This window comes from Garra rufa, chromosome 17 (genome assembly GCF_049309525.1).
Source record: "Garra rufa chromosome 17, GarRuf1.0, whole genome shotgun sequence".
NCBI lineage: Eukaryota > Metazoa > Chordata > Actinopteri > Cypriniformes > Cyprinidae > Garra > Garra rufa.
The window spans coordinates 5,774,910-5,789,134 of NC_133377.1; the positions used below are offsets into that span (position 1 = coordinate 5,774,910).

General features: G+C 35.5%; 1 protein-coding gene across 1 annotated transcript; it reads right to left on the minus strand.

Moving 5' to 3' along the window:
• Positions 1 to 14,201, minus strand: LOC141289634 (ankyrin repeat and MYND domain-containing protein 2). The gene is made up of 10 exons (XM_073821788.1): positions 14,126 to 14,201; positions 10,716 to 10,780; positions 9,831 to 9,969; positions 7,229 to 7,327; positions 6,986 to 7,146; positions 3,904 to 4,118; positions 3,686 to 3,821; positions 1,819 to 1,947; positions 384 to 498; positions 1 to 149 (listed from the first exon to the last, which is right to left on the minus strand). Exons 1-10 carry the CDS (start codon positions 14,199 to 14,201, stop codon positions 1 to 3), a joined length of 1,284 nt encoding a protein of 427 aa, XP_073677889.1.
• Positions 14,202 to 14,225: the final 24 nt, after the last annotated feature.

Consider the following 14,225-nt stretch of genomic DNA (forward strand, 5'->3'; position numbering starts at 1 on the left):
TCAGTCCTTTCCAGCACAAGAAGGATCTTCAGAGACTTCAGAGGTTTCACAGTGGTCATCAGAAGGACTGTGCTCAAGTGCACACTTTGATAACCCCAGACAAAGAGCGAGCATGGAGCTGGCGGCGTTCACTAAATCACTGTCATCAACTGAGAGGAAACAGAAAACACACAATGGAATAAGCTTCATACTTCACTATTGATATTCTTATGATGTAACATAACATGACAAAAACACAAATCCATAGTAAAGACCTTAGTTTTATCATCAATCCTTAATCCTTCGGTGTCATGACCTTATACACTGGTAAGATCCCATAAGAACTCAAGCAAATCAAGCATTTCTTAACTTAGCAATGATGTGCTAATATGCTAACACTTTACCACTGCTAGAGAGTTGGCGGTTGAATTGAGCATCTCTCTGTGGCGCAGAAGTTCTGCACTGCCTCTTATGTGTGAACCAGTGCAGCCTCTGACACGTCGGCCCACAGTAGACCACCTGTGAACAGATGAGAGTTATTATGGGAAAACAGAGTGTTTCAGCAACATGTGAATCTCCAACATAATGACATGAGAGATTACTTAAGAATACAAAACAGTAATCTTTGTATAATGTAACTCAACATTGCATTTTAAATTCATTTTTGAAGCTAGAAATCAAAAGAAAAATTGGATTAGGTTGGTATAGCCAAACGATCTGGGATTCTTAAAGGAATAGTTCACCCAAAAATAAAAATTACCCCATGATTTACTCGTCCTGAAGTCTTCCTAAGTGTATATGACTTTCTTCTTTCAGACGAATATATGTCCTGGCTCTTTCAAGCTTTATAATGAATTATATGATTTTGATATAACTTTTTTAATATTACTCCAATTGTATTTGTCTGAAAGAAGAAAGTCATATACAGGCAAACCCAAAATTATTAATACCCCTGGCAAATTCTGAGTTAAAGTTACTTTTATTCAACCAGCAAGTTTTTTTTCTACCGGCTAAAAAACACCACCAAAACATTAGGTTCCCACCACCATGTTTGACAGTGGGGATGGTGCAGAACGTCTTGTATTTTTTAATAATACTTTGCACTGTAGCCACTGGAACTTCAAAACATTTAGATATGGTCTTATAGCTCTTTCCTGACTTGTGAGCAGCCACAATGCACAGTCACAGGTCCTCAGTGAGCTCCTTTGTCTTAGCCATGACTGTCCACAAACCAACAGCAGAGAGCTTCTGTTTTTCACCTGTTGAGTTGATTAAAACAGCTGTTCCCAATGAATCAGGCTAATTAGGAGGCTTTAGAACAGCTTGGACTATTTGGAATGGTATAGAACTTTGGATTTGCCCATAGACTGTGACAGTTTGCAAAGGGTATGAATAATTTTGGACATGCCACTTTTTGTTCAAATGTAAATAAAAGATGAGAAATATTTTTTTCCACAATGATGTGGAAAATTGTACATCGTCTTATTATCTTTTGGGAGAAGCCTGTGTCATTTCCAGTCCAAAAAAAAAAAAACTTTAACTTGACTTGAATAATTTCGGGCTTGACTGTACACCTAGGATGGCTTGAGGGTGAGTAAATCACAGGGTTATTTTCATTTTTGGTTGAACTATCCCTTTAATTAACAGAAACCACATGCTAAATAGCAACATAAAATCATTAGTATACTTTGCGGATGGTTATTATGTGTGATTACTAAAAAATAAATCATATTAACAACATTTGTAAGTTTGGCAACAAAATGATCAAAAATGTCAATATCAATTGAATAAATGTTGATCCTATGTTGTGATTACTTGGAAAGAGTAAACACATTATACCATTTTACAGAAGGAGCACTTCTTGTCAGCACCCCTCTCTCCACATGTAGCACAGTACTCTGTGTCCATAAGCACCTTCTGGCCTGTCAATGCCTGGGTCAGAACCGAGAAGGCTGTGGGGTCGTTCCCCTGGAAACAAGAGTGAGGTTGTTAAACATAATGTTGACACATTTTTAATATTTGACATCATTGAGCAAGTTAAGTATACAGTGCTGCTTGAAAGTTTGTGAATCCTTCAGAATTGTTAGTATTTCTGCATAAATATGACCACAAACATCAGATTTTCATTTAAGTCCTGAAAGTAGACAAAGAGAACCCAATCAAACAAGTGAGAGAAAAATATTTTCTTTGTCATTTATTTATTGAGAAAAATGATCCAGTGTTACATATCTGTACGTTGCAAAAGTATGTGAATCTCTTGGATTAGCAATTATTTAAAGGTGAAATTAGAGTCCATCTGTGCAGATGTGACTATCAAATGTCAGTACATGACCTGTTTTATTCAAAGAACAGGGTTCTATCAAAGTCTGATCGTGTCTGTGGAAGTGAATCATGTCACGAACAAGGGAGATCTCTGAGGACCTCAGAAAAAGAGTTGATGTTGCTCATCAGGCTAGAAAAGGTTACAAAACCATCTCTAAAGAGTTTGGACTCCACAAATCCACGGTCAGACAGATTTTGTATAAATGGGGGAAATTCAAAACCACTGTTACCTACTTGACAAGTGGTTGACCAACAAAGATCACTTCAAAGCAGAACGTGAAATAGTCTGCAAGGTTGCAAAAGTTCCCAGGGTAACTTCTAAACAACTAAAGGCCTTTCTCACATTGGCTAATGTTAATGTTTATGAGTCCACCATCAGGAGAACACTGAGCAACCATGGTGTGCATAGCAGAGTTGCAAGTAGAAAGCCACTGTTCTCCAAAAAGAAAATTGCTTGCTAAAAATCACGTGGATAAGCCAGAGGACTATTGAAGAAAGGTTTCATGGATGGATGAAACCAAAATAGAATTTATTGATTTAAATGAGAAGCTATTATGTTCAGAGAAAAGAACACACTGCATTCCAGCTTAAGAATCCTATCCCATCTGTGAAACATGGTGGTAGTACCATGGCTTGGGCCTGATTTGCTGCATCTTGGCCATCATTGATGGAACAATGAATTCTGAATTATACAGCAATTTCTAAAGGAAAACGTCAGGACATCTGTTTAAGAACAAAGTCTAGAGAGAATGTGGGTCATGCAGCAAGACAACAACCCCAAGAACACAAGCCATTCTACCAAAGAATGTTTAAAGAAGGACAAAGTCAATGTTTTGGAATGGCTGAGTCAACATCCATGACCATAATTCAATTACAGTTCATAGGAGGAAACCCACCAACATCAAATAGCGTAAGTGGTTCTGCACTAAGGAATGGGCTAAAACTCCTACATGTTATTGTGCAGGACTGATCAGCATCTAAGAAACTTTACCTTCAGTTACTGCAGCAAAAGGGGGATCACACTAGATGTGAAAGCAAGTGGAAGCAAAGATTCACATACTTTTGCAACGCACAGATATGTAACACTGGATCATTTTTCTCAATAAATAAATGACAAAGAAAATATTTTTCTCTCACTTGTTTGAATGGGTTCTCTTTGTCTACCATTTTTAGGACTTGTATGAAAATCTGATGATGTTTTGGGTCATATTTAAGCAGAATGTAATTTATTCCTGTGGCAGCAAAACTGAATTTTCAGCATCATTACTCCAGTCTTCAGTGCCACACGATCCTTCAAAAATCTTTCTAATATGCTGATTTGCTGTTCAAGAAGCATTTCTTAAGATGAGATGCCTACTTCTATATGTTAGAAAAATGTACTGACAATTTCCACGGGTGCTATACTTCGGACCAGCTGGTGCAGCAGGGTTGCTTCACAATAGGGAAACTTCCGGATACAATCACGGATGAATTTCTCCTGGTACTGTGGAAACCCGTCACCATCTCTTCCTCTCAGAAGGCTTGGGGAGAAGAAAAATATATGTTTTTGTGACTCCATTTGCAAGGCCATCTAAGATGGAAGGACTGTAATGATGTTGTCACCTTCTCAGCAGGGCGTCAAGGTTGTCATCACGTTCCTGCAAGAAGGCCAGACACTTCTGCAGCACGCAGCTGATGTAGTGCATCTTCATGGCCAGAACCTCATTCATGTCCTGCTGTTTCACGCACTGCTCACACAGCAGATCCATCACACGGTAGCACTTCTCTAGAGCCACCACGTCCACCAATAAGGGGTCCTCCTTCACCAGCATCACCATCTGAAAAAGCATGATGGAAAAAATGTGCCCCAAAATATGAGAAGTGAATATAGCAGAGAGACACTAGCCTTACTTACAATGCAAGTTTCATGGGGGGAAACATGTTCTCACGCTACACGATTCTGTTAACTGATCCCTGCTGAGTATGGCGCTGAGACACCTTACTCATCAGAAATCACTGGATGTAAGACAGCTGAGATAGCGCACACAGATGCCATCCGAGAACTGCCACAAAGCACACACGCAAGTCTATACTACAGCAACTGTGTATTAAATTACTAACACACCTTTGATTTGACACTCACAGGCCTGCATCATGAAAATCAAATTCCTGCCAATTTGCAAAAAAGGCAGAGGCCTAATATTACCTATTTTTGGTGCTGAGTTCAAAAATATCAATAAAAGCCTCTCATCACATACAGTTGTTTTCACAAAATAAGAATTAATATTTTTTAACTGATATATACTGTAGCTATCAGCTTATCTGAATAACAAATGCAGTCAAATGTGACCGTGGACCACAAAACCAGTCATAAGGGTCAGTTTTTTGAAATTGAGATTTATACACCATCTGAAAGCTGAATAAATAAGCTTTCTATTGATGTATGGTTTGTTAGGATAGGAATATTTTGGATATTAGATATGACTGTTTAAAAAATCAAAAAATCTGAGGGTGCAAAAAATTCTAAATATTGAGAAAATCACCTTTAACGTTGTCCAAATTAAGTTTTAAGAAATGCATATTACTAATCCAAAAATAAGTTTTGATATATTTGTTGTGAGAAATGTACAAAATATCCTCATAGAACATGATCTTTACTTAATATCCTAATGATTTTTGGCATAAAAAATTTTTTTTTGTATAATAATTTTGACCCATACAATTTATTTTTGGCTATTGCTACAAATATACCAGTGCTACTTAAGACTGGTTTTGTGGTCCAGGGTCACAAATCTGAAACATACTCTAATGTCACAGAAGTTTACTTAAATAAAAATCACAAAACAAATTTTCTGCAAACCGCATGTTTGAAGTCTTAACAAGTACATTCTTGCCGAATAAACTCTTAAAACTACATTCTGTGACACAAAAACAGTATTATTTATAAAAAAAAATAGACATGACACTCGCTGTGAAAAATACCGCAAGCGGAGTGATAAAAACGGTGAAACGGTTAGAGTTCTGTTATCACTAGAATATCGCATTCCTCTTAGCCAATCAGATTCGAGGACCAGAAACAACTATTGTATAAGAGATAATACGAATTTTTTGACCTTACAAATGGCTGTCGAAAGCAAAAATGCTATGAACTGTGTCATATTTTGTAAGAAAGTGTGACAATTTATATTTTTGTAAGAAACTGTCACTATAAAAACCTCTTATCACATACTCTTGTTTTCACAAAAGAAGAATTAATATTTTCCAAATGATATATACTGTAAGTATTAGCTTTAATGCACTTATCAGAATAACAAAAGCAGTCAAACATACTCTATTGTCAAAGAACTTTACATAAACATAAGTTTGTTTTAAAAAAAATTACAAAATATTTTTTTTAAAGTCTAAACAAGTACATTCTCGCCTAAAAAGCTCTTAAAACTATAAACTGTGACACTAAAGAGTATGATTTATAAAACTCTAGTGGATATAAACAGGGAAATGTTTGGAGTTCTGTTATCACTAGGATATCGCACTCCTCTCAGCCAATCAGATTCAAGGACCAAAAGAACTGTTGTATAAGTGATAATACGACTTATTCAGCTTACAAATGGTTGTCGAAAGCAAAAATGATATAAACTGTGTCATATTTTGCAAGCAAGTGTGATTATAAAAACCTCTCATCACATACAGTTGTTTTCACAAAATAAGATTAATTTTGAAATGATATACTGTTGGTATCAGCTTTAATTCACTTATCAGAACAACAAAAGCAGTCAAATGTCAAAAGTCAAATGTCAAAACTACATAAACACAAGTTTGTTTAACATAAAAATCACAAAACTAATTTGCTAGTCTAAACAAGTACATTCTTGCCAAAAAACTTTTTAAATTCTGTGAACTATACAAAAAGAACTATAAGTTTGTTTAAAAAAAAAAATCACAAAAATATTTTTTCACAAACCGCATATTTGAAGTCTAATCAAGTACATTCTTACCAAAGAAACTTAAAACTCCATTTTGTGACACAAAAAGCAGTATTATTTATAAAATTATAAGATTTGGCCATCTGCCATGACACTTGCTGTGAGAAATACCCAAGCAGAGTGGTACAAATGGTGAAACAGTTGGAGTTCTGTTATCACTAGAATATCTTCTTCACTTAACAGGTTGTCAAAAGCAAAAATGCTACAAACTGTGTCATATTTTGTAAGAACGTGTGACTATTTTTGGCACTTTTTTTGGAATCGGTACCCCAAAATTTGTATATAAAAAAAATTTGTATACAATTATATAAATATAATTTTATAATATTGGATATCATTCAGCAAATATGATGCTGGCCGGTGTTATTTCTCCATTTCATTGCAATCTTACATGCAAATGTCTTTCCATTTTTCATGTATTATGCAATGAAGGTTGTTTATCGAGCTGTAAATATAACAGGTATACAGAATTCCAAGCCTGTGTTGAAATGCAGGCCATGTTGTTGCTCTGTAATATCACAAGGATATATTTAGATGGAATAAAAGCAGGAGGGGTGTTGGTAGTGCAAACTGATGCTTCCTCCAGTCATGTGACCTTGTATGGTATTCTTATGGGTCTGTGTTATAAAATCACGGGTTGCTGTGTTTCACTAACATTGTTTGGTTTGTGTGAGCATGCTGTTTGAAATCCGAGTTATATAAACACACTTGGCAGTTCTTACCTTGACAGGATTGAGGTTAGTAGTCATGATGATTTTGTGTAGGGGCCCTGCTAGTTTGGGGGGTAGTTTAGGTTCTTGCTCAGAGCCCTGGGGCCTGGTGTAGTATTCCAGCTTTGCGCGAGAAAAGAAATTGTTGATCACTGTCACACAGTCGTGCTGACCTGCACAGGGTGGAAAGAGAAAGAGGTTAAAGATTTATTCATAAGGAAGTAGTAAGTGTGCATATGCATATGAAACACTCACCCACAAAGGCAGCCATCTGAGCAGCAGTTCGTCCTACAGAGTTGACCAGATCTGTCTCTGCTCCAGCATCTAATATCATCTCTGTAATTTCAGCATTACCTGTGGGATTATTTCAGATGAGCTGCCATTGTCAGATGAGCTACACTATATGGGCCATTCTGCAGTGCAAACTGCTGTCCCACAACACTTTTAAAAAGCATTTAGGAATTTAATTCTGAGATGTTTACCAAGATCCATCTATTAACTACTGAAACCCAAAATAATATTTAAAATATCAGTAAGCTTTACATATATAAAATGATCATTTATTGGGTGCTTTCAATCGGGAGGTGGCTGCCCCGAACCTTAAACACAAAATTTCAATTTATGAAAATGATATTGAAAAGAATTTTGTATTTTACACTCTTAAAAATAAAGGTTCCAAAAGGGTGTTTTGCAGTGATGCCATAAAAGGACCATTTTCCCCAAAGAAACTTTCAGTGAAAAGTTCTTAAAAGAACCATTTTGAAGAACATTTAAAAAAAATTAAGAACCTTTTTTTTGACTATGTAGATCCTTTTCTGCATTTTCCATGCATGTTCAAAGTTCTTCATGGAATCATCAATGCAAACAAAGAACCTTTATTTTTGAGAGTGTATTCCTTTGTTGTTTTTAAAACTATATTTTTGATAAAAAAAAAAAAAGATTTCATATTTTTTTATAATATTTTCTTTGTAAATCATAAACATTTGTGTAAAAAACATGTCCCGCATTTTCATGTCACCACTGAAACAGTGTATGTTTTAGTTTATTGGCTGAAAATGATTTTTAACTACATCCCTACATTTATGATCAGGAAATTTTCATGTCTCTGAAAATTTTCAATTTTCTCTCTCATAGCTACATGGTACGAGTAGATAAGTTTCATCATTTTGAGGTAAATGTGATCAAAAGTCTGAAAATCTGTGTGTAACTTTAAGCAACGTCACTACCAAACACCTTGTTCAGAACTGTGTTAACTAATCATGTATTGATTAACATCTTTGAGCAAGGTTCAAAAGTATCTAAAATTGTCACTATCGAAACAGTCACAACCAAAATATTTGGTGATGTTTCGGTCATGGCATAATTGTAAAATGTCCATAAAATGTAGTTTTAATGTGTGTACAACTGTTCAAAACTGTGCTATCTAACCATGTGCTGATTAGCATCTTTGAGCTTGTCTCAAAAGTATCTACCCTGGTGAAAAAAACAGCATATGCTGGTTAGGTAGTTTTGATGCTGGTTTAAGCTGGTCCTTAGCTGGTTTAAGCTGGTCCTTTGCTGGTTTATGCTGGTTGTTTTTCTGGTTCTTAACCAGCACATGACCAGCTAAGGACCAGCATAAACCAGCAAAGGACCAGCATAAACCAGCTAATGACCAGCATAAACCAGCTAAGGACCAGCTTAAACCAGCATCAAAACATACCTAACCAGCATATGCTGGTTTTTCCACCAGGGTAAAATCACTACCGTAACAGTTATGCGCACGTAACACACATCATTGTTTCAATAGTGCCAAAAGAGAACACAAAACCTTTTATTTGGGGGGAATAAACAAATTTTATATACAATTCTTTGTATTTTTGTATGTTTTCTAGTGTTAAAAATTTTGTAATGTGATGTGTTTGCCACCAAAACATGTTGCTACCGAAAATGTGAGTCACGACCATAACATGGGATGTTTTGTCAAAAAAAAAAAGTATATTGATTTATCAACTACGATCTTGTGATAGTGTTTGGTTCAATGCAAATTCAGACTAATGAATCCTTAACTTTGAAATCAGTATGATCCACTTGATGCTTTTTACAAAAAAGGACTGGATTCAAAATACAGCAAATCCAATTAAAAAAAAGGGAAAAAATACACTTGAAATATTCCTAAAATTAAAATTGTTATTGATTTACCTCTAAAAATGTTTTCATAAAATAGCAAAAAAATATATTTACAAGGTAGATGTAAACAAAATCATAATAGGTCAATATAACCCTTCTTATTAAAATATAATTACTGTGTTACGGTATAGTGGCAAATTTGGAGGGAGGACAAATATTCCAAAACTTTCTGAAAACAGATTATAAGAATTAACTTCACAATTACTAGATATGTGTACGTTGGATATTATACAATTTGCATACAAACATTTTTTTCCACAAGTTGTAAACATTTCTGTAGAATACTATTCAAAAGTTTGGCTTCAGTAAGGTTTTTTTTAATGAAAGAAATTAACCGGCATTTTAATAAGCAAGGATGCACTAAATTGATTAAAAGTGACAGTAAATACATTTATAATATTAACATTACAATTACAAAAGACTTCTATTTTCAAATAAACGCTGTTCTTTTGAACTTCACAGCAGAACAACTATTTTCACCATCGATAATAATGAGATTTAGGCAATACTGAGATTAATGTAAAGTACTAAAATGTACCATTTAGGTAATAATTTGTACCTTTAAGGTACTAATATGGACCTACAGAGGTGTATCTTTTGAAAAAGTGCCACCTCACTGATAGCTTTTGTACATTTGTTAAATGTTAGATCAAATGAAACTGACTAGTGTATATTGACATGAGTTTACCTGAGAGGCCAGCGAACATGAGGGCAGTGTAACCATACTCATGCTCATTACAGTTGACATCAGCTCCGTGCTGCAGCAGCAGTCTGCACATGTCTGTTTTGCCCTTATAGGCCGCATGCATGAGAGGGGTCATGCCATACTGAAACGACATGAGAGAAAAGACTTCAGAAATTACTTCACCAACCTTTTCATCTACATGACTCAAAAGCAAATGACATTTAGCCTTGTTCAAGCCTATCACACATTGTGAAAATCCAGGAAATGTGTCTGCAGTATGGAGATTCTGACAAAACACTGGCACTTGTTGAGAGTGACATGAGCTGGGTGAGTCACAATCTTTGTTGCTCCTTGGAAGAAGTCGAAAGACTGCGTTGGTGGTACAGCCAACGAGCAGCACATCTGATTTTGACAGGTGGGATACACTTATCAACTGCTGTTTCTAATCATTCTGGCCACAAAAGGACCTCGAGTATTCTGTAGGTTACATCTAGTGGCACGTCTCTATTATCACACCTCTTTAAGTACCACATCCGCCACTCAAGAGTCTCCGCCATATGCCTGAATAACAATGTGGAACATATGCCGTCACCTCACCAGCCCACCAGCCCACCAGCCACTGCAATTGTTTACATAAGGGCTGATCATCAGAAAACAACTGAATAATCCCACTATTTACAGTGTAAGGCCTGTGTCTATAGTTAGGCTACAGTGAAATAGCATAAACATCAATAAAAGTACCAATAAGTATGGGTTGTGTTTGGCCAGCAGCCCTATGTCTGATTTAATGTTTTGTTGTGTTTCAGGTTGGTGAACCCCAATGAGCCATAACCAGTGCCTAAACGGCCTGTAAATTACCACCCATATTCATCATCTTTATGCGCTTACCTCATCCAGACAGTTAACACGCACGCTTGGATTGCTGAGCAGCTGGGTGGCCTCTTGAACATCACCTTTTGAGAAAACACAGTCTGAAGTTTAAAAACTAAACATTAGGCGTCATAATGAGCAACCATTTTGTTTCCTTGGATGGCCTACATATCCAACTGTACTTTTGTATAAAGGTCCCACTTTATATTAAGTTGCCAAAAGTTTACATACAGTCGTGGCCAAAAGTTTTGAGAATGACACAAATATTAGTTTTCACAAAGTTTGCTGCTAAACTGCTTTTAGATCTTTGTTTCAGTTGTTTCTGTGATGTACTGAAATATAATTACAAGCACTTCATACGTTTCAAAGGCTTTTATCGACAATTACATGACATTTCAGAAAAAAAAGAGTCAGTATTAGCAGTGTTGGCCCTTCTTTTTCAGGACCTCTGCAATTCGACTGGGCATGCTCTCAATCAACTTCTGGGCCAAATCCTGACTGATAGCAACCCATTCTTTCATAATCACTTCTTGGAGTTTGTCAGAACTAGTGGGTTTTTGTTTGTCCACCCGCCTCTTGAGGATTGACCACAAGTTTTAAGATCTGGGGAGTTTCCAGGCCATGGACCCAAAATGTCAATGTTTTGGTCCCTGAGCCACTTAGTTATCACTTTTGCCTTATGGCACGGTGCTCCATCGTGCTGGAAAATGCATTGTTCTTCACCAAACTGTTGTTGGATTGTTGGAAGAAGTTGCTGTTGGAGGGTGTTTTGGTACCATTCTTTATTCATGGCTGTGTTTTTGGGCAAAATTGTGAGTGAGCCCACTCCCTTGGATGAGAAGCAACCCCACACATGAATGGTCTCAGGATGCTTTACTGTTGGCATGACACAGGACTGATGGTAGCGCTCACCTTTTCTTCACCGGACAAGCCTTTTTCCAGATGCCCCAAACAATCGGAAAGAGGCTTCATCGGAGAATATGACTTTGCCCCCAGTCCTCAGCAGTCCATTCGCCATACTTTTTGCAGAAGATCAATCTGTCCCTGATGGTTTTTTTGGAGAGAAGTGGCTTCTTTGCTGTCCTTTTTGACACCAGGCCATCTTCCAAAAGTCTTGGCCTCACTGTGCGTGCAGATGTGCTCACACGTGCCTGCTGCCATTCCTGAGCAAGCTCTGCACTGGTGGCACTCCGATCCCGCCGCTGAATCCTCTTTAGGAGACGATCCTGGCGCTTGCTGGACTTTCTTGGACGCCTTGAAGCCTTCTTAACAATGCAGTGGAAAGTTTTTTTCGGGATTAAATTAATTTTCATGGCAAAAAAGGACTATGCAGTTCATCTGATCACTCTTCATAACATTCTGGAGTATATGCAAATTGCTATTATAAAAACTTAAGCAGCAACTTTTCCAATTTCCAATATTTATGTAATTCTCAAAACTTTTGGCCACGACTGTACACCTTGCAGAATCTGTGAAAACATTTATTATTTTACCAAAATAAGAGGGATCATACAAATTGCATATTGTTTTTATTTAGTACTGACCTGAATAAGATATTTCACATAAAAGATCTTTACATATAGTCCACAAGAGAAAATAATAGTTGATGAACTTAATACTGTGTTGTTACCTGAATGATCCACAGCTGTGTTTTTTATTGTTTAGTGATAGTTGTTCATGAGTTCCTTGTTTGTCCTGAACAGGAAAATCCTTCAGGTCTCAATTCTTTGGTTTTTCAGCATTTTTGTGTATTTGAACTCTTTCTAACAATGACTGTATGGTTTTGAGATCCATCTTTTCACACTAAGGAGAACTGAGGGACTCATATGCAACTATTACAGAAGGTTCAAACACTCACTGATGCTCCAGAAGAAAAAGTGATGCATTAAAAGCCGGGTGTGTAAACTTTTGAACAGAATGAAGATGTGTGCATTTTTCTTATTTTGCCTAAATATCATATTTTTAATTTAGTACTGCCCTTCAGATGATTCAACTATTATTTTATATGTTATCTATATGTAAATGTCTTTTATGTGAAATACCTTATTCAGGTCAGTACTAAATAAAAACATGCATTTTGTATGATCTCTTATTTTGGTAAAATAATTACCATTTTGCAGATTCTGCAGGGTGTATGTAAACTTTTGACCTCAACTGTATTTACATCAAAAAATAAGTACAATGTATTCATATTGTATTGCACATATTTTTTATCTGATCCCCTGACAGAGATGGGTAGGATTAGAGTGGATTAAGGTGTAAGGGATCAACAGTGTAATTACAAATTTAAGTCCATAAATTAATTGCAGATGTAACTAAATGCAGGTATTTTTAAAAATGTAAGTCAATTGTAAAAACATGTATGTACACAATACAGTACGTGCATTGTACCAGATGATAAATTTGATCTAAGATAAGGAGGAAAGTTTCATTAAACTGGTTAGTTTAAAGTGTATTATGTGAACAAAACTTATATCTAATATCAAAGTCTGAATAATATGAATCAGTCACTGTATAAAATTTTTGAGGTTGGTAAGATATTTTTTTAAATGTTTTTGAAAGAACTTGAAAAGTTCTTTTAAAAAAGTTCAGCAAGGCTACATTTATTTTCTCAAAAATACAGTAAATATTGTGAAATATTATTACAATTTTAAATATGTTTTCTGTTTGAATATAGTATAAAATGTCATTTATTCCTATGATGCAAAGCTGAATTTTCAACATAATTATTCCAGTCTTCAGAGTCACATCCTTCAGAAATCATTCTAATATGCTGATTTGCTGCTCAATAAGCATTTCTTATTATTATCATTGTTGAACACAGCTGTGCTGCTTAATATTTGTGTGGAAAACATTTTTTCAAGACTCTTTGATTAGTACAAAGTTTAAAAAACAGCATTTATTTAAAGTTTTTTTTTAAATAATAAAACAGTTTACTGTGTCACTGTTAAACACAGTTGTGCTCCTTAATATTTGTGTGGAAAACATTTTTTCAAGACTTTGATTAATACAAAGTTTAAAAAATAGCATTTATTTGATGTTTTTGACATTTTTTAATAATAAAACAGTTTACTGTGTCACTGTTGAACAGTTGTGCTGCTTAATATGTGTGGAAAACATTTTTTTTCAAGACTCTGATTAACACAAAGTTTAAAAAATGTTTTTGACATTTTTTTTATAATAAAATTGTTTACTGTGTCATTTTTGATCAGTGTAATATGTGTTTTGTTGAATAAAAGTAATAATTTCTTTTAACAACAAAAAAGTTCTGACCCCAAACGGGTCATAGTGTCAGAAAGGTTGTGTAACTAAACAAACAAGAGAAGAAATAAACAACCAATTCAATTAGCTCAGTAATATAAATATCCTATAAGTAGAAAGTAAGAGAGAAAAAACAGAAAAGAAAACTAAAATGTGATTTCCAGTACCTGCAGCCGCTACCTGTAGCATCTCTCTCTCTTCAGTTGTCAAATCACCTTTCCTTGCAGGGCTCGTGCTTGTCATATTGACACCAGTCATTTGTTATTA